Source organism: Bombus bifarius, unplaced genomic scaffold, assembly GCF_011952205.1.
Source record: "Bombus bifarius isolate JDL3187 unplaced genomic scaffold, Bbif_JDL3187 scf7180000008058, whole genome shotgun sequence".
Classification (NCBI taxonomy): Eukaryota; Metazoa; Arthropoda; class Insecta; order Hymenoptera; family Apidae; genus Bombus; species Bombus bifarius.
In genome coordinates this window covers 1,644,059-1,665,224 of record NW_022884422.1, presented here as the reverse complement: position 1 = coordinate 1,665,224, position 21,166 = coordinate 1,644,059, and the positions used below count along the sequence as shown (strand labels likewise).

General features: G+C 36.5%; 1 protein-coding gene across 9 annotated transcripts in view; it reads left to right on the top strand.

The window, feature by feature from the left end:
- LOC117208292 (serine-rich adhesin for platelets) overlaps positions 1–21,166 on the top strand; it is a 134,720-nt gene that overhangs the window by 24,516 nt on the left and 89,038 nt on the right. For 3 of the 9 annotated variants that reach the window (XM_033449342.1, XM_033449340.1, XM_033449341.1), the window contains exons 2-4: positions 2,447–3,531; positions 17,400–17,574; positions 18,617–18,890. In XM_033449342.1, coding sequence (XP_033305233.1) covers positions 17,438–17,574; positions 18,617–18,890 — 411 coding nt within the window. In that variant the 5' untranslated portion in view covers positions 2,447–3,531; positions 17,400–17,437. The remainder of the gene's footprint in view (positions 1–2,446; positions 3,532–17,399; positions 17,575–18,616; positions 18,891–21,166) is intronic. The other 6 variants (XM_033449338.1, XM_033449346.1, XM_033449339.1 and 3 more) reach the window with 4 other exon arrangements.

Genomic DNA, 21,166 nt, shown 5'->3' with positions numbered 1-21,166 from the left:
TAGCTGCAAACACGAAACTTCGTTGTCATTCAGTCTTATTTCGAACCGTGTACGTTTCATTAAAATCATGTCCTCTGTTCTTGACGATTTATATAACGATCTACTTGTCATTTGCACATTTTATTTTTTTTACTTCTAATTTATTCGCAGACAACCGTGGTGATTTTCCAACAATCCTATAACAATCTGAGCAAATTATTCCCTTTGAGTCGGCTATGAAAGGTCGACATTTGGTATGCCGATACAAACGAGACACCTCTTTGATCACTAAATTGATTCGATAGAGTAGTGGTAATTAGCACGCAGATCTTAATTCACTTGTTATCGGTTACTTGCCCAACGAGAAGCGTTAGAATTTCAAATATTTCGAAGGCGCCCTGCGACGATTTTATTTCTATAATAGGTAATTTTAGCGTTAACTGTTAATTTAATGCCTCAATAATTTATCTAATTACGTCGGATGCACAATTTGAATAATTTGAAGACGACGTTGCTTCTGTATTTTATCGTCCTGTAACGCTTTGACTTTCACTTTCTTCAGAAATTTTCTTCCTCCTATACTCCATCGTGTTTTCTTCGTCTCATATTTCGCAAATTATCTTCACCACGAAAGTGGTTACGATAAATTTTTTTCATTCTTCGCATATTTTCATCATTGGTTGTCGCTTCCGGTTACGTTACGCGAATGAACTGTCTCGAATTTACGATATATCTTTCTCTTTGTTTCCTCGTGATTGGTTGGAATGTTTCGAATAGTTTGTGGTCGGATCGTGGTGTAGAGTTTCTGGTATAGCGATCGCCATGCAAAACATAGTCTTGTCTATGCGACCCATATTTTGGAGAAAAAATATCGAGACGCGATAAATCGATAAAATGAATTTCATTTTGGTCACGACACAAATCCGGATATTATTCCTTGTCCGAACGAATAGTAGCTGTAAACTGTCACATAAAGCTAGTTGTATAAATCATTAAGAAGAGAGGGTATGATTTTAATAAAACGTGTATGTAAACTAATTTACATTTGAAGTATATTTATAACTGGAAACTCGTCTTTTTGCATCTCTTAGCGTATACTATATGTTTAGAAAACCACTTCATCGAGTTTGGTGTTCAACGTAAGTTACTCCGTCGAAGAATATCAAGTTTTAAGTTTATTTTGATCGATAACTCTTACGTATTTCCTGTATCTTCCTCGGATAAGTTGATTAACTATGCAAATTGATGAGATTTCATTTTTGTTGAAAACTCAATTTCATTTTCTTCGGTTTTCTTTTAACGTGCGCTTTTCCATCATTATAAGATACATATTAAACTGATGGACGACGTTGAAAGCACCATAAAAATTCCGTATTTCTGTTCCGAGCGTCCCTTTTTAATACGCTCTGTTATGATCTACAAAAAAGACACCGTGTTTTTACTGAGATTCTTCGTAATCTGTGTCCTTGTTGGTTACAGAAATAAATATATAAGGTTCGAAGGAAAGACTGTTATCCTCTCGTGTTTCGTAGAGTTTAGTGGGAAACCAAGTGTTCTAATGCGAAATAATGGTGGAATTGAAAAATTGGAGCTGGAAAAACGTGACAGTCAAGAACGGGAAATTTTTCGTTGGTTTTCCTGGGGTCGATACCTTGTTATCGGAAAGCACTAGTCATTTTGATAAAACGGTATGGCGGATATCGAGATAAATTACAAAACAGCGGCGCCGTCTCGACCGGTATGATTTTCGCAAAAACATATGGCGAGGTGTTTCATATTTGTTGCAGCAATAAGACACAACTTTTGTCGTAAATTCTTCGCGTCGCGAACAAAAGCATAAAGCGAATGATATCGATTTCTACGAGAAATACACCTATTTTCCCCCCTATCTTTCTTATTAAAAAAGAAAAAGAGTCCCTCGAAAGAAGCGTAATTATGCTTCATCCCGTATCAGGTGTTCGCCTAGATCTTATTATCTCCTCCTCGTCTGTCGCGTATTTTGCGCTTCTCCGCTGATACCTTCGTGTCATCGATATACAAATTTTCAGTGCAAGCTACACAGGGTTAGGGAAATGTATAAATCGAGCCAGTGATTTGCCGCGAAGGGCGGCTGAAAGACGCGGAAGAAAAATGTGTGCTTGACGAAGTGGAAAAGCCTTGACGGAAAATTCACTGTCTTTTTTTAAACGGGCTCGCGTATTCACTCTCGTCTTTTCTGCTATACCCTGCAAAAACGTTAGATTGGAACAACTTGTTTAATGACCGAGCTTTGAAAATCTCGCAGCATTTTCTGAATGTGGAAGATTATATATTTTCTCTCTTTCTGTATACGTAATATGTATATATTGCTTCTTCGAAACATTTTATTTCGTTTCAGCGGATCTTTTGACTATGAGAAAGAAATCGCAGTTCTTTTCTTTTTTTAAGGAATTTATAACTTCCGCCTTATTTGTCCTGTTACTTGAAGGTAGGGTGATTGTTGTCGACGGGACGACGCAGAAAATTGCATACTTTTCAATGTTAAGATGGATTAGCGGTCGAACATATTTCGTAAGTTGACAAGGATGTTCAGCGAGGGTATTACCAAAAGGAACATGAACAATGAGATATAAAAAGAATTCGGAAAACAAGAAAAGAGTTAAATTCGTGTAGCACAAGCGTTCGTGATCTCGTGACAACGAGTGAGAGTCCCCCACAGAGCAATAAAGAGCAGCTTTTCATTTTGCACTTTTTAGGGCGCGCATTCAAAGCGGAAAAAGATTGTGTCGGACTAATCCGCGATTTCTGTGTGACGTTAAAAGAGAGCAACAATGAAAATTCGGATGTATGTTCGAGTTTAATAGAAAAATCTCGTTGCTGAAGCGTGTTTTTTGGTAACGAGGCGTTGGTCATTTTTCTGTGCTCGTACGCTGTGCGTATGTAAATGGAATTTCGTGATCAAGAGTCTTCGAGCCTCGAGTTTCAAGCGCTTAACTTCTCACGCCAACAATAAAGGTCGAGATCGATTCTCGTTAACCATCGTAGCAATAATCATTTACAATGGACGTTTTACCGTTGATAAAGAGGATCCAGAAGAGGAGCGAGATATTTTCGAGGACGACGAAAAGAGGCATTCGTCCTTTCAACTTCTTGTACATCAGTTGCACACGTTGTTCGATAACCAATACTTCGATGACGAATTTAAAGAGACGTCGATTCTTTGCGCGTGAGTGAATCGCGTTTTTCAAAATAAACACCCGTCGCTTTCACAAGAATATACATATATAAATATTTGTATGCAAATTAAATGAAAGACTGTGTTCGAAATGTGCATCGTGAAAAGAGGAAAAATTTTCAATGAAATTTTGCCATACCCATTCTTGATCAACGAAAATTGTGAAGAATGGATGGTGCGAAATACCCGTCGCGTTGTTACATTTAAGACGCGTTATCTTCGGTCTTAATGGAATTGTGTGAAATTCAGAGTCCCCGACAATACTCCAAGATTTCGGAGAAATGGACAATGTTCAAACACGGAATTGGCGAATGCGGAAAGAACGTGAAACGTGTGAGGTAAGTCGTTCAGAAACATTCACGAACGAGTGTTAAACCTTTAAACTTTTATTTTTTTCAAAAAAAGTTGTCTCCTTTTACGATATAATGATAAAAGTTGCAATTCATATTACACGTTATACACAAGTGTAGAATTACAATTAGAAATTACAAATTGTAATTACAAGTTGAAATTACATTGCGACGCGGTTCTTTTTCTATCAACGAAAACGATAACAGCGATGACCATACATCAAATAATATAGGATAACTTGTTCCTATTCGTGCAGAACTCGAAATTGCGATAAATTATAAAATTGGGCGCTCGTAATTCTTCAACAACAATAACAACAACAATGATAAAGTTGTTCTAGCTAAAAGCAATTTCCTTCCAGTCAAAAAAAGGAAAGGCGGACCGCCTTGACCTCGTTCTACTTTTTTTTATAACACGTTGCACACGTTGCACAGCTTCTCTGCTAGACATAGGCACCTCGGAAAGACGAATCCCCCACCTTCGTTTCTTCTTTCCTCGTTCTTTGCCAAAAGCCTTGTCGACCTCTCGGGGGCGACGACCCGGTTATCTATTAACCGACGGATTTATTCCCCTTTCCACCTTTTCGTTTTAGACCGGGATACTAAATGGAAGATTGTAAAAAATGTTACTCATTCGCGGTATGAATGAATACAACTTACTTCCTTACCTCACTTTCATACTGAAGAAGCGCATTGTAGTTTCTACGTTTTTATCAATGAATATTTTAACCACTAAATGCATTACATACGATCTGCATCGTAAGTAATGCTGCAATTGGAACGAGTAATATATCATCGATCGCCTTTGATAAAGAAAACGAGATTAATAATTATTTATTGTTTTGCTACTTTGTTTTGCTACTTGTACTCGTTCTGTTTGATCTGTGGAATGTCGGATTTAGAAATCTTATTCCGAAGAATTTACCGCGCGTTGTTTGCTACAATCCTGCCCTTATTTTCGCAACGTACACGAGGTGCTTTACCAGGCTGTTGGACAATGCTACCAGCTAATAAACTTAATGACTCTATAGCCAGCGATGGTAATTATAAAGGCAACAACAATTTAGTTGGCAATAAAACGTAGGACGAGAACAAAAGCAACACAACAAACGATTTATTTTCCGAAATTGTTTACGTCCGGCAAACTGTGTTTTCCTCTGTTATTCTGTATTTATCACGATCGAATTTGCGTGTTGCATCGTGAAAACGTGTTTTTATCAAGCAACGCGAAGTATTAGGACAAACATCGCGCACCCGGGAAACAAATACTTATCCCTGTGGCTTTACTTGCTCATTCTTCGTTTGGTAAACACGTTTCCATCGTTGGACAATCGTGTTCGCGATACAGTGTTAAATAATTTACACGATCAAACCCAGGGTAAGAGTTAAAATACCTAAATTTACCAGTTATTCCTCGTGCGATGTATGCACGTTAAATTCCTTGAGTCTTTAATACTTTTTTCACAACGCTAAGTGATGCATACGAACACGAGCTTCCATTATAAACGATCTACGATAGGAAAAGCTGTTTGCAGATAACGTGAATCGATTTGATCTACAATTGTATCGCGATAATTGAGAGAAGATGCAGATACTACTAGATAATTTTGCATAGTAGTTATTACACACGATTATTATTATGCATCTCGAACATCTGATCCAAATAATGGAAGGATTATTCGTATTTGGACATAGTATTTGAATGTCAGTGCAGTGTATGTTAATTAAAATCAATAAAGCGCCGTGCAATAATGTTGAATTTTATGGAAAGTCTGCGCTAAACTAACTTTCGAAGGAAGTTGATACATGAATAGCAACTATTATCATGTAAATATTCGTGAAGTTAGTCGTTCTAGGTTTTCTGTAGAAAATTATAAGCCGTACCATTTTGCAAGGCTACGCTGTGTCCCATTATTTCTATGCGTCATTAAATTCATCTAGTTCGCCCGTGTATAAAACTTTTCTTAGTAATATCTTCATTCGTCTAATTAAAAATAACGATATGTAATTTAAATAGTCATATCCAATGCCGTAAAAGAATTTTAACGTTTGATACACGAATTTTATGAAACTTTTCCGGGTGACGCTTTGTTACACTATAATTAAATTCAAAGTTAATGACGTAAAACTCGATATATGTATAAAACTCTCCGTTTCATAATTTTAGCCTTTGAAGTACGTTTTACACTTTCAGTCTTCTCTATTCGAACATGATATACATTTAAGGTATGTGTCAGTTTCAAAAGTCATGGGTTAGTTTCTCGTATCTATCACGAAGAAAAGTCACGAAACAAGCCTAATTAAGAATCGCATTGAAACATTACGAAAGGCAACTATGTTACTTATAACAACTTCAGCGCTATCTTGTTATGTTTAGGGCGTGCTGTATTAAACAAGGGAAGCTTTTACCAATTTAATCCAAAACCGTCAACGAAGAGATTATGTTGTAGTACCTGCATCGTCTACTCGTGATAGTCGTTCATTCACGATATAATTTGTGTTTTACATAAATTTATACAACAGCCCGACGCAAAGTAGAAGTTTTCACGCATAAATGGATTTATGATCGTTAACTTAATTTCGATATAACGTATCCATAATTATCGAATGTTTAACAGGGTGTATTTTAGAGAGATTTTATTGTACTTTTAGTTAATTAGCTTCGGGTACAATGACCAGACTATCAACCGAGAGCTAGAAATATTTTTGTGCCGCCAATCAGGTTAATAACGTTTCGTTCGACTGGCGTAGCGCGAGCAAGAATCGTGCACACAAACGTATCTGACTCACGTGTGTACACGTACACATCTATGAGCAATCTCATTAAAGGAACCAATTGTTTCCAACTCATATTCAAAGTTGCATTCAAGCGTGTAGACTAGAGCGCATCATAGTTTTCCGTTTTACACGTCAATTCCTTCCACTTTCCACGAAAATGAATGGGAGGATGTCAACGACGTTGGGAAAACAAAATTATCGTCGTTGGACGATGCTTCCTGGGTGAGTAGAAAGCCGGTTTTTAAGCTTCTCTTTCAATTCCGCGGGTTACTATCCCCTACCTTTTTCCTTTGAAAAATTCTAGAGACGCCGTTATTGTGGTGTACGTTTACAATATACGCTGCAGAATGAATGAAGTACTTACTCCTTTCAACACTGATAATGATTTTGGTCGCTTATAAATATTGCATACTTCGTACTGAAATATAATCTTTCTAAAAAAAAAAAAAAAAAAAGGAAAAGTAGGAAAGAACATTAAAACTTGAGGAGTGTCGTATTCCTTTTGAATTGTGTGCCGTAGTGATCTTTCTTATTCTTTGCTTTTGCGAATCGCAAAGATGTATAATTCGTTCATTCTAAGAGAGATTCTGCTTTTTCGATTTTACGATTCAACCGCTGCGCTACCGCAAATTATTTCTTTTCGATTTCAGAATGCTTCTCATCAAAGGAGAGGGATAAAGACCGAGAACATTAAAACATATCAGCCATTAGGATCAACAATATTTTATTTATATTCGGATTACCTGTCAACAATTTTTTTGAACCATTACAATTTCCAACGATTATATTAAAGCATTATACGAGCTATCGATATATTTATCGTTAAACGGTCGTATTACAATATTATTATATCGTTCCGTGTATTTATTACATTCGTCTGGCTGTGTGACATTGAGACATTAACGAGTTCTATGAAATTCTTTCGTCACTCGTATTTATAGATTTATGACAGTTAATTTTGCATTTAATATCTTCCTTGATCGTTAAATAATATAATCGGCGCATTTGAATGGAATTATACTAAAAGTGATATAAATCAAAGTAATTCTATCGGTAATACAGTGAATGTTAAACGTTAACGTCGTTTCACTTAGGTACTCGACGATTATGCGCATAAACGTTTGACTAGGAGAATATCACCTTTAGCAAGTATTCCTTATAAGTCCAGACATAACCAATTTCAATTATACTGGGTAATCTTCGCCGCCGCGAGTCTCAAGTTACCGCGAACAGTGCAAACTTGTAGACAAAGCTCGCAACATAGGATCGTCATACTACTACGTGTCGTTCCGTGAAGGTGTATTGTAGAACATAGAATTATGAAACTTCCCTTCCCACTTTCACTCGTTGAATGAATTGAATGTTCGCCTTTGTCCTTTCTTCTTCGATGCAGTTTTTCCGTGTGAAACAGGCGTGAAACGTGCTATTTGCATTCATTTAATATCGCCGTTTTGTGTTTATTACTTTTTGTATTCTCGAGCTTTATGGAAACGGCCGATTCTTTGGAAACATTAAAGCACATTTCCTATAATTGCGTAAAAACTTGTGCTCTTTGTCCCCATAATGCATTTAAATAGAATCGCATCATTAATTCCGTAATTTTACATTTATTTCGTGTTCCCATTAAATTTCTGACTAGTAATGAGGTCACGCGGTACTTATAATAAAAATTGCGTTGGATACCGATGAAAGAACCGTCCATTATGATTTCACCAGATCGATGGAATCTAGATATCACACGATCACACAAACTTTTATAAATTTCGCTATTAATATTCGTCTTTCTCTTTTAACGTGAAAATATTATTTTTTTATAGAAATATAAGACTAAGATGCAATACTGTAGTTGCTTATATACGTTCATATATATTTTTAGAGCTGTTAAGAGCTGTCTATAAACGCTTGCATTCTCGGCATCTCTGAGCTTTTCTCATTTTGAATGCCTCGCGAGCTTCGACGTTCATATAATTACATGCACGACGTGTACGTATTACGACAGAAACAATTTTCTTCCGCGATTACTTGCAATAATTTCGGTACTCATTATCTTCGCCTAGAGCTTTACGTTGCATGCTGAATATAACACCTATACTTAGTATGAAATAATCGTATGCAGTGGTAAGCAAAACTCGCTCCTAGCGGCACACGTTTGTGGAATACTAAAGAGGATTCGCTTATTAATTCTCAAAAGAATTTGACCGTTATTCCAGTCAGTTAGATTTTACTTTTGTTTCAAATGTTAAGCTTTGAACGCTTTGTCGCAATAAATCACTTAACAAATAAATTTTTCAGACAAAATTTAGTCTTAATGTTCAGTTTGATTAATACAATTCCCACAAGTTTGATTAAAATCTCTTCATAAAATTCATTCTAATTTTATACCGTTTTATACCTTCGGAAGCTTGTGAATGACTTGCAAAAATATAACGTTCCGTTAGATCCCATAATGCATGGTTTTCTCTAAATATATTCTTCAAGAGGGAGAGTGGCAGCGTGGTAGGTACGTGGTAATTTTGTTTTTATCTTTAATTTCATTTATGAAGCATCAAACGACCTGCCAATTCCCAGTTTAACGAAGCTAAACTTATGACAGCATCGCGATAGGAGAGGGGGTGTAGAGAAGAAATGTACGACGCGACGAAGAAAATTGATTTACGATATCCCGATAGTGCCGATGGGCTCTCATATCGGATATTGCACGACACGATGTTCAGGGATAAAAAGCCCTGTTGCTGGTTACGAACGAAAACATAAGGAACATTAGATATCGATAATGTCTACGTATCTGTACGACTCAATTTAATCTTTCGTCTTGATGACATCATTTGCTATCGTACGGAATTTCATTTACGTCCCCCCTTGCGCTATCTAATTTGGAAACTTAATAGCGGTTGGTTGAGTTTTGACTACATTGTTTCGTATCCCACATGAAATACCACGCCTTCCACTGAAACTTTCGTTTCAATCGTTTCCATCTCTTTTCTCTTCTTCTTTAATCTATCGCTATGGCAAGGATACAGATTGTTTCTCATCCCAACAGAAGTTTACGAATCTTATAACCTTTCTGTTATTTCTTGGTAGAACATCTGAAAGTTTAAAATTTTTCCTATTTTCTTCCCTAGATCCTTTCATTGATTCCAATTTTATCAATATACGAACACGGGATAGTACCATGGAAGATTTTGCAAGTGGACATACTATCTGAGAAACGCAATGGCACGAATGTAACGAGTCGTTCGACTGCAACAGAGATGTACCAATGTTGAAAGTTTCGGAACACATTTACAGTACTCGGCTGGCATACGTTTAGTCAGCGATATGGCGGTTTCGGTTCCTCTCACAAGTTCTATCAACGATTCGATGACATTACAAACTTCTGTTGCATCTCATTTGAAGTCATGCGGAACGAGAGTTATTGCAAAATTTAAAAGCGTCTCTCTCTATTCGAAATATTCCTCCTCTGTGCCTGTATACCGTATAAGTCAGTTTAATATCTGCCGCCCATTATCAGACATTTAAAAACTGTGTCGACGCCAGAAAGGGAAATAAATTTTTCCTCGGCGTAGCATTTAAATTGAAACAATAAATTGTTCCATATTGTATTGAAATGACGCAATTCATGATGAAATTTTCGTTCCTTATCGAAACTTTTTAACGACAAAGTGAGATCTGATAAATTCGTGACAACGCTATTGGACATATTAACCTGGCTAAAATGTGCAATTTCATTACTACATACTGTTTGTTAATTTTCCAATAAAATAAAGAAAACACGCTAAAATCAAATTTCTGTCTTGGGACCATATAATATTCGTTTCATAATGCTTCATGATAAGTCGTTCTTTTGCACTGCAAATTTTAATAAATTTCTCATTCCTTGTCAATATTTTTAACAATTAACCGATTTTATAAATTTCTAACATTATTATTGGACATGTCACTTAAATATACCATTTCATTATTCTATGTTTAACAACTAATTACCTAATGAAATAAACGAAACACATTTAGATCAAATCTTCCTCTAACCGCATAATATATATCTACTAGAGTAATTCCGCAATAGTTAATAACTAGCTTCAGGCAAGGTATCCAGTTAGTAACTAGCTCTTAACCGTATATCTTCTTATAAGTCCGCATAAGTTTCCTATAAAGTCTCCGCTTGGGGTATCAGTTTCCCGCAGGTGTCGTCGAAGCACCAGGGAAACTAAATCGACGTGCACAAAGTTCACGGTAGATATCACCAGCTAAAACAACTGCGTACATACGAGCCGTCCATTTTAAGCTTGTTCGTTTGTATCTCGACAGCTCGTACTCGCTTGCAAATGGTTCTCGCATCGAGCGATACATTGGGATGCTAACAACGCGGTTCGCTGCTGTCACCGAGAAACCTATCCCGCGAAACGTGCTAATCCATACATGATACGATATACTCTTCCTTAAATTATATTCGATAGGTTGCCTTAAACATATCAGAGTGTCAATCCATTTTCCCAAATTTATCGTCATGCGTATCATCCAGACAAAGCAATGTCTGCATAGTTTTATATTATGTAATAAAAAAAAAAAAAAAAATATCGTAATCTTGACGTCTTGACAGCACAGGCATGAAATCTATTACACTATTGGATATACTACACACATACGTAATTGGAACTCATTTTCGCACGTGATTATATCGCCAAGATTTTTCATTTACACGAAACTACGCAACAAAAGAACTATCACATTTATTGGCGTTACCTTGGCAACGTAATTTAATACAGTGATTTTCTAGTCTACGAACGAACGAGACACAATGCTTCTTCGGATATGACTGCTAGGAAGAAAGACGAAATCGAACGAACGACGTTTCACGGTGCGATGCGATAAAATGTATTTTATCTCCTTTAACAGAAATGCTTCGATCTATTCGTCAAGAATCGTCATTATTTTAGATTATCGCCGTAGGTTCTTCGCGATTTTTCTTACAGAAGAAAGAAAAGTATGTGGAATTTGCAAACGCTCTAAACTTGATTTTATATCTAACCTCTTGGCTCGAATACTCTGGTATGCATCTTTTCTAGGATAATTGAAAATCTACTCCTGCGGCTTTTCCGTGGTTGTCGAAGTGCTTCCGCTTCTTCCTCTTCCTTCTCTGCCTCACTCCTTCAAGCATCGAAAATGCGAATTATGTATGCATCCTATCCTCAACGCTGATACTCGGCGCATCGTAGAAAGACCTATGTCATCTACGTACATGTGACATAATGTAACATCAGTAGAATTCCACATCAAAGACATTGTCACAATATTTTGTGTAATAAAATAAATGAAACTGCGCGAAATTTGGTATTTAATTTTGATAATTTTACTCTCCCGATGGTCCTTGTACTTTAAATCTCGTGCTCATATACGCCAAACGTACAATTTCGTGTGGTAGACAATGAGCAAGTTATAATAGTCGAAGACAATGATCGAAATAGCCAATATACGATTGTTCGGAAGGACTTGATTGAAAAATGCCAGGTCGATACCATTCGTTCGACTATAAACCGTCCAATATTATGGCCGATACAAAGTTTTATGGTTTACTGTGCATTCCATAGGGAAATCATCCGGGAAATTACACAACGGAATTTCAGCCAACTTTGAGCGGCTATCAGCATGATCTCGCATAGAGGATTTGTCGGGTTACGTCATTAATTAATCTCTCAGACGTTAGAAGAAGGATTACCAAGATCGATCATTAATATTATCTATACACTATCATACATTTGTCGTGCGCAACCATTTCTACCGATAGGTCGTTACGATAGATTACAAATTTAGATTTAACAAATTGTTTAAACTTGGCGACGACATTTAAATACCAGTCTGGTAGATAACAGTCTGCATAAACTAACAAACACTATATTCTATATGATATCTTTATTATATCATCGTTACATAACACAAATGGCATTCATTGTTTGATCGTGTACAGCTTGTTATCCAACTCGTAATTACGTAATTTACCATAAAGGAGTATTCGCTACCCTCGATGCGAATTCGTTGAACGATATTCAACGATAAAATGATACAGAGGGTGTAGAGAAAATTTGCATGGAGCTCCGAAGACTCGGGTACAATATCGTGACCCTCGAAAATCCGGCGTAATTCGATGACGTCCGGAGCTTTAAGAGCTTTGGAGCGGACAATCCCTCGTCTTCACTAGCATTTTCCTTTCTTCGGAGTCCAGGTAACCACGCGATGTTGACTTAACGCCGTCCCCGTTGTATTTATCTGACTACGAACACGAGTGCCAGCGGATAATGCCAACATTGTGTATTCACGTGGAATATTGCTCACATTTATACGCGACCGTGGTTCGTCCTCACGTATGCAAACTGCGAATACACGCGGATACGCGTCTGCTTGTATCGTGTCGTGCCATCTGAAAGTCTTGAAGAGTGCCACTTCGTACTCGCTGAGACGATATTCTTTGCGGATCATCCAGAGGGAAATATCCAACGCGAGCGAACTGCTCGTTGGAATAATAACCACCGACACGGCGAGCGCAAAGGAGAGCGATTAAACGTTCTATAGATTTTAATCAGGACTAACAAGTTGTTCCCGTGAATTTTCTAGCGCGAAAAAGTTCTCTTTAAAATTCTCACGTATTTACAAATTTTCTATGCGTCCTTTAGTACCATCGAGGCTTGCATTTAGCACAACACGAGTATGTACGTACTCTTAAAATATTTGTCATGCACATATGTGTGCATGTTTGCTTGTAAAGTGTACTTAAGTCCTGGCGACTGCTACCTTTCCAAATAAAATTCGATTTTGTTCCGATGAAAACTCCTAACTCAACGACTGAATTTACTTGCTTATTAATTGATGAATAATTTTTACTTATATTGCACGTTATACCATTTTTTTTTCTTTTTTTCTTAGATGTAGACTGTTGGATAATTGAAAATAAAATCACCCATCCTATATTCTACCTAACAAAAGTAAAAAAACTGCATACAGTTTCGAATTTTCATTTGCTCTATTATCTGCACGTGCCTTGGAAATAACAGGTGCATATAAATTGCCATTTGATTGTTAGTAACACCAATATCGCAGTTAACTGTTCGAAAAAGGACGGGAAAGAGAGCTATGAATTTGTTCAATATAGATGCAACACATTGATTCGCAGTAGCTATATGAACAATACGTAGAGACAAAATTGCAAAATTTAGCAGCAGTACGAAACAGTTGTAACCTCTACGACAAAAATGTTATAACATCGGTCGTAATTTAACTTTGTCGACAATAAAACGTTGCTTCTTTTCAACCTTATGAGTTTTCGCGAGCCTTTCTATTTACTACACAATTACAGCCCCTGTAGTACTGTACTTTGCTTTACAGCTGAGTCGAATGGAATGGTATTTATAGGCTCTTCGGTCAGGAAGAGATTACACATCTCGAGTCTCCAGACACTTTTACATTCGTTAAACATTTTAAAACAATTTTACATGGACGATAAAAGCTATGAATGACGTAGGGATTTCATTTAGGTATGAATATAAATGACATAAATGTTTAAATGTTAGAAACAGTATATATTGTATATTCATTAGTATCGAAAATGTGGCCTTTGTTGTGTCTATTGCAATATATGTAATAGTTATGCCTATCTCAATTTAACTTGATTTCTATTAATATTTGTAGAAGAGCAGTTTAGCGTTTCTGCTTTGTGAATATGGCAGCATGATGACCATGAAACCGCACCGTCATTAGATAGACTTGTCTGTAAATAAAATGAGTTCCATTTCCGATTAACGCAATTTTAATGGTATTTCAGACTCGACAGCATCATTCAATTCTACATTTGCATATTTCATTCCAAATACATACTTCGTACTTTCAAAAGTTCAACATTTAATTAAATGATTCGCTTATCGCTCCTCAATGTATCGATGTATTTACGCTCGTCTACAAAATATTCCTATTTCTTTTATCTTAAAATAATATAATTTTGATTGTAAAATATTTGAGTATAATATTGTTTTCACATTTAAAACTCTATCAAATTCCTTTAATAGTGGAATAAATAATTTTCAAACATATTTTCACCTTTTTGTCTGTGTGAATTTGGATTTACAAAGTGGCAATAGTATAGCAAGCCACAATAATAACAACTATTGCAGACTTTGCTACTATTCCCTTTCTTTTTTTACCATAACCATAAATCTTGATCAGAGGACTTGGAGCTCCTGTTTGGATCGTGTAGTTTTCGTTCTGAAAGACTGTGGTGCGTACCACTCGTAAATTCCAATCAGAATTTGCAATTTATAGAGTGGCTTAACCGAACACGAACACGTTTTGGGAATCTAACTGAGAAACACAGAAATCTCGTTTTTACCACGATAATCACTACACAATTTGTGTTTATCGATTTAATTGCTCGTGAAATGCTGTTTGTTTCGATCCTTTCATTGTATGAACGAACATATTTTCTATAAAAATTATTTGCAGAGCTTGATTACTCGGTTGTTATTTTTAACAATTCATTGGTAGAATTATTTTTGCGCAGTTTGTGCGCATGAAAGGTCAGGGTATGAAAATGTCGAAAAAGTAATTTTCATAGAAAAATATCCAAAACTCAATTAATATGTAATATAGGGAACAATATTGTGTCTTGATGCATTTTAATTCAGCTATTATCCTCGAAATTTATATGAAGTAGGCAATTTCGCTATCAAAGACGTCCTCCTTCATCAACAATATACATTAGAATGCAAAACATAAAGCGCGCAGAAAGTGATTAATTTGACTATCAAACCCTATAATTCGTGCTTGTTCTATTTAGGTTACATAATATAATATTACTATAATATGCCAATGTCAGTATTGAAACTAAAACAAGTACGCAAGTATCTCGCGAAAAAAATTCAAAAGTGGAAGGGAGGGATGATTTTTTTGAAAGTAGAATTATCGAAATCTTTCTGAATCTTTGAATCCCTGAATCTTTCATTCTCGTGCTGTATTCACACTCTCGAAATCTTTACCTTGCATGCGGATATGTATTCGTTTCTAAATAAACAAGTCGGATTTTCTTTTATATTATTTCACGAATAATTTGCCTTTGATGTAAAATATATAAATATATATTTGGTAAATATTTGATAAAGAGGAGGAAATATTGATCCCTATGAAATATTGCTCGACAGGATAGAAAATATTTCGTAATATTTATCTGTGTATAAATTCTGCTTTATCGAATTTTTGACGTACACCATTGACACTACATATGACGAAGGAATAAACTAACACTGCGGTATCTAAGAGATTATAAAATGTTGCACATTCAATTTTTGTGCATTATAAATATTTTGAAATTTAGTATTTTAATTAAAAGTCTGAATTTGAATTGCACTTTGATTGTCCCTTTAAATAAATTGTTCGCTTTAAATTTGACGATACTGGTAAGAATTGTAAAATAATACACATACAGATGCATCGATGTCGAATAAAATAGCGTACACGTTAAAGTTTAATTATACACTTGATGGATGTGTAATAATGGTTTCGTAATTCATATACACCATAGTTATAGGGAATACTATTTTCACATACTTCACGTGAATTTCCGTTAATTGAATTTTCATAAAAAACTAGTTTCACATTTATATTGCGTTTTTCATCGACATACTACTTTCATAACAGACTACAAATTGTGTGCCGAAAAGTTCCATCGATATCTCACCTTATAATGAGACTAATTATTACTTTAAATTATATAGGAGATAGTTTTTTAATATTAAAAAGCAATATTAAATGTTCTTCAATTAAGAAGAAAAAGTATATGGATTTTTAAATTCCTTTCTTTTTAATTAATTGACGCCAGTAATAAAAATCAGTTATAGCGTTTTGTAGAAATTTGTCGTTTAAAAAAACTGGCAGTAATTTTTAATTTAAGTGCACGCGCAAATAAATTAATTAACCGATGGTTTTGTGGAATGGAATGTTCAGGGAAGCTTACAAATAAAAATAAAAGATTCATGGCTCTTTGTATTCAATGTAAAACCGTTTCAATTGAAAGGACAAAAAGGGACGTTTAAAGAGACGATACAGCGATGAAACGATGCCGCAAGTTTTTAGCAGTGTAGCAGAGAAAGAAAAAAGCACATTTTCGGTCCTATTTGCCAAGACTTTTTTCACTAGTTCTGCTTCAAAGAGGTATAAAAGTATGGCGGGCGCAGTGTCAGTAGTAAATTCTTTTCCTGATCCGACACGAGCCCCGAGAGAAGAATTTACAGACCAATAATTGCGATCCAGTGCCTTTGCAGGGTAAACATTATAGAAAGACAATATTTTAGTAATCGTTCTTTATTGAAAATTATTTTCTGCGCTTAATACCAACTCGCTATTGTAGTCACTTGATTATTCCGTATGCTTTGACCTAAATCAAGTTAATAAAGAACTTTTACAACTGTAGTCAGTTGCTTCATCGGAAAGTAAAAAATGGAAGAGCGAATATTTCAACACATTGATGCAACGTATACAAGCATACGTAATGTTCATTTTAATAATGTATTTAGTTTTTTATGACAATAAAGAAACGATCTACGTTCTTCGCATATGCAAGTAATTGCAGTATTCTTCCTGAACGTATTGTACGAATTTCATACATTTGTATACAAGAAGCGTGTAAACATTTTTGGGTTTTTTGCTGGTTTGAAAAATAACGCAAAAAAGGATTTACGAAGAACTTTGGCTCTCAGGTACAGAATTAGCGTGGCATATGAATCTTAAAAAGAAAGTTACGTAAATTCGAGATTAACTGCATTTCGACGTCACGAGAGATAGAAAAATAGAGACATTTGACAACGGAATTTATCCTCTATCGGATCAAGGATATCAAAGCAGATTAATGCATTGTTTCAGCCCTTTGGTTCTTGCTACGCCCTCTCTATTCGACGATTCAGTGAATTTTAGTGCTTGCCATAAACTGTTGCGACAATCATGCGAGAATTCTATACTGTATACTGTTAGCAGGATGCATTTTCAAGCGTCAGATTTTTTCGAGTGGAATATTATAGGAACCTTCTTTGTACTGATTGCAGGATGCTGGAACAACAGGATTCCACTTGCACCGGCTAAAATGAATCGTAGGGAGGACCCGCTGTTGCGGCAGCATCGCAATCGCTTGCTGCAATTAGCGGAGGTGACAAACATCAAGCCTGGCCGTGGCAGCGGGAAAAGACGAGGCCAAAGACAGTCACACGGTTTTGGACCCAGGTCAGCTCGCAAAACTGTAGTTATGATAATAGGTGTATACTGCACGCACGTCCAATGTATTAACGTTGCGTCCACCTGTACGTAAAAGCCAAAGAACAAGCTGTGAATGTACCAATTTTTTATGCTTAGCTAACTGCTAGCGAAGACTGAATCGTGCAACGACGGTGACAAAGTTAATTTGACCCTAATCGAAGATTAAAATATAGAAGTACAGATGATCGAGGAATTTATTTTAAAAGTCGACACATAGCTGTGACATCTGGTTAGAAATCGAAAATTATCTTTTTTATATCAGACCATTACATTTTTGTCTTTGATATTTCCTGATCTTCTTTTTGAACCGAACACATTAGAGGATAAAAGAATGTATAGCAGTACCGACCGTAGAAAGAAACATTTTCTAGGTATCGAATATTTTTCCTCGTCTCGTTCATATATTCGCAATAGATCCCAGGCCGGTCTGCTGCCGACATTTTTATTACCATCCGACCGTTTCCTTCCTACTCTTTTTACTCCTCCCCCTTTTTTCTGTTCCTTTTTAATCGTTTTTCACGTATTATGATGAGCAAAAGTAGAAATCTCAAACAAAAATATCAGAGAAAAGTAAACTATCCGCGGCTTACAGTGGGCTTGCATAATTAACCTTTTTAAGCCGACATTACGCGTGTCGACGTGCACGACATTGCATTCATCGTGCATTTCACTGATCCGCCTTCTGCCCCTTTTTTGTTTCTCCCTTTCCTTTGTTCCCTCCACGTTGTTTCTACTCTTTCACGTTCGTGCCCACCCTTTCTCCACGTCCCTTGACAAAATTCCTTTCACGCGAAAAGAATCTCAACACCCCTGAGACAAGATTTTTCCTGCGGGAGAATAGCAAGCTTCGCAGCCTCTATAAATATTAACATTCTACGATTCACATTCTTATCGGGCCGAACGAGTACCTGATCTTTTGACTTGCAAATAAACAAGATGTATACGAATATGATGATATCGCGACGCGAGAATTGGCGGAAAGGGGAAACGGTTTTTCGGACTGTTTCAGCAATGGCGGACCGAGCACTGGTGGCCGCGTTACCCTTCAGGATATCGTTAGAAGCGATCCTGGATACACGCCAAACATCGAGCATTTAGTTTTCCCGGAGCGTAAGAGCAGCAACCCGAATTTAGCTAAAACCGGCGATGAATCCTCGCCGAACAAATCCAAGTCGAACGCAACTAATTCGGGAAGGTCCAGACTCGCGGAAGTGTTCTCCAGGCATTACTCGAGGGGCTCCTCGCAGGATTCTTCCGTCACATCCAGGAAAAATCACTTAAACGTAAGTATTCGATAATTCTGTTCTTCATAAAAATTTAATCCATTTGAGACCTGTAACTATAACACGATACATACGCGAGAACCGACATTTCGATGTTCTCTCGAAGCCAATATTACTTTTTAATTTTTCACGACGTTCTCTGCTCCACGTATACTCTATTTATTTGTTGCATACTTCCTCTGCGCCAACTTACTTCTCCAATTGTGTTTCCAATGTTGTTTGATAATAGCAACACGGTTTCCTTCTCGCGACACAGCCAGTGCGTTACCGCTTTCAAATAGGTTAATCATAATTCACGTTTATTAGGAAGTTTGTTGAGCTTTTTAGTTGGAACCGATTAAATGCATCGAATTCCAAAGATACAGAGACTCAGACAAGGCAAAGTTTCGTCGTAGGAATACGATAAATTCATTCACAGCGGTTAAATTATTGACTCGGCCTAGATATTTCAGACGATTTCTATCCTGTTTCGAGACGCGCGGTCGTTTCAATTTTCCAGGTTAGGTAAACAACCGAAATTGCCGAAAGAAATCCAACGCGTGCGCGTAATAAAATACACCGCTGTGACGTCGATTTCCTCGTATTTCTTATCAACGGCACCAATTCCGATCGGTGGCGATGAAATAGGGAAAGGATAAGCCACGATTAATTGGCGAGAATCTAATCGACACAGCGTTTCCAAGCGATAGGTTCACCGGTTCGCTTCGTCCCCTCTTGATTCTCGGTGGATCGCCAAGTGAAGACGGGTTTCTTCGGCGTAACACACAACGAAAATAAAAATACTTTCATCGAAGGAGTTGCGTAGCCAGTCTCTCGCACCTCGTCCGTATTTGGAAGTAGAAACAGCGGCAACCTATGTTGCGCGTAACCGTGAGTTTATAAACTACAGTTCATCTCGTGTAGCGACGCGCCGCCGCTCGTCACTACGACTTCCAGAATTCCTTTATGCAATCTCGACAAACATGCGTATGACTTTCAAGCCGACATATTGACCGCGTCCAAAGATATTCATCATTTTTCCTTTTAATATTAGAAACTCAGCCGAGTAAAAGAAATCATACTGACACGAATTTTATTTTATGGTGAAGCTTATAAAATTGTTTTATAACCCTTCTATTTACTCAGAAACCTCTTTTTGTGGTAAATTCTCTAAAATGGTTTCATGATCCTTCTATTCATCAAGATTCGTAGATGTCACTGGAAACAAAAGGTTAAGTTGTAACATTTAGAAATAACAGAGGTAGTAAAATGGGAAAAATGTTCTTTGTAATAAAGCGGAGTAATAACGTTTAACTTTTGTTCTTTTTAAGTAGATAAAAACATGATAATTATGAAATTAGATAAAGAGCTACTGTGAAACTACGAAACGTATATCAAGTATATCATATGAAATAAATAAATTAGTTGTAAAAGGAGAAGAATTATGTGTAGTCTTATTGTGATAAAAAATTAACGTTCTTCTTGTTAAAAGCACCAGTCACGAAACTAGTCATGTTCGGTGGATGGAATTTGAATAATGCGACAGGAAGGCACGAATGCAATTAACGAAGCTGCATAAAGATGGACGATAAACCTTCTCCTCTCGATATTCCACGAAATCTTAAGAAATTCTATGGCGATTTCCTCGAAGCGATTATCGAATCCCCAATTCCCCTGTCGAAAAATGTGAATTCTCTATCGATCGGGGATACTATAGCTTGTCGTTCATCGAAAGATACGGACAAAACGAATTGAAAAAAAGAGATAAAAAGGAGACAGTGAATAGACGAGACCAATGAGAAACCTCCGAGCGACGGCCTATACTGAATCGATTAGCTTCCCCATCGAAGGAATAATTGCAAAAGCTAAAGAAAAGAAGTCAAATACGTTCCTATTTATTCTAACCGCATCCAAGTGGCCGCATTAAGGGAACATCGTTTACAGTGTCTTGTGCTAAATGTGTCCTACGTCCGTAAAATATGAAATACTGAAATAGAAAATACTATTGAACGCTGCTTACTCTTAAGTAGCGTTTAATAGCATTTGACAATTGCTATTTATTTTACCCATTTATTTTAACTTTAAACTCATCAGAATACGAATCATAGGGATAGGAAGTATCCAAGGTCCACAATCCAAATCATGTATTATATTAATCTTTCAATCTTCCAAATATCAACCTAGTCTTACCAAGCATCTCATAAAATGCCAAAGAACATTCCCAAAACTCTACGATTGAAACTTTGCGATGGAATATTCCATCTCTTCTTCGCCTGAGATACTCAAGTCAACGCTTA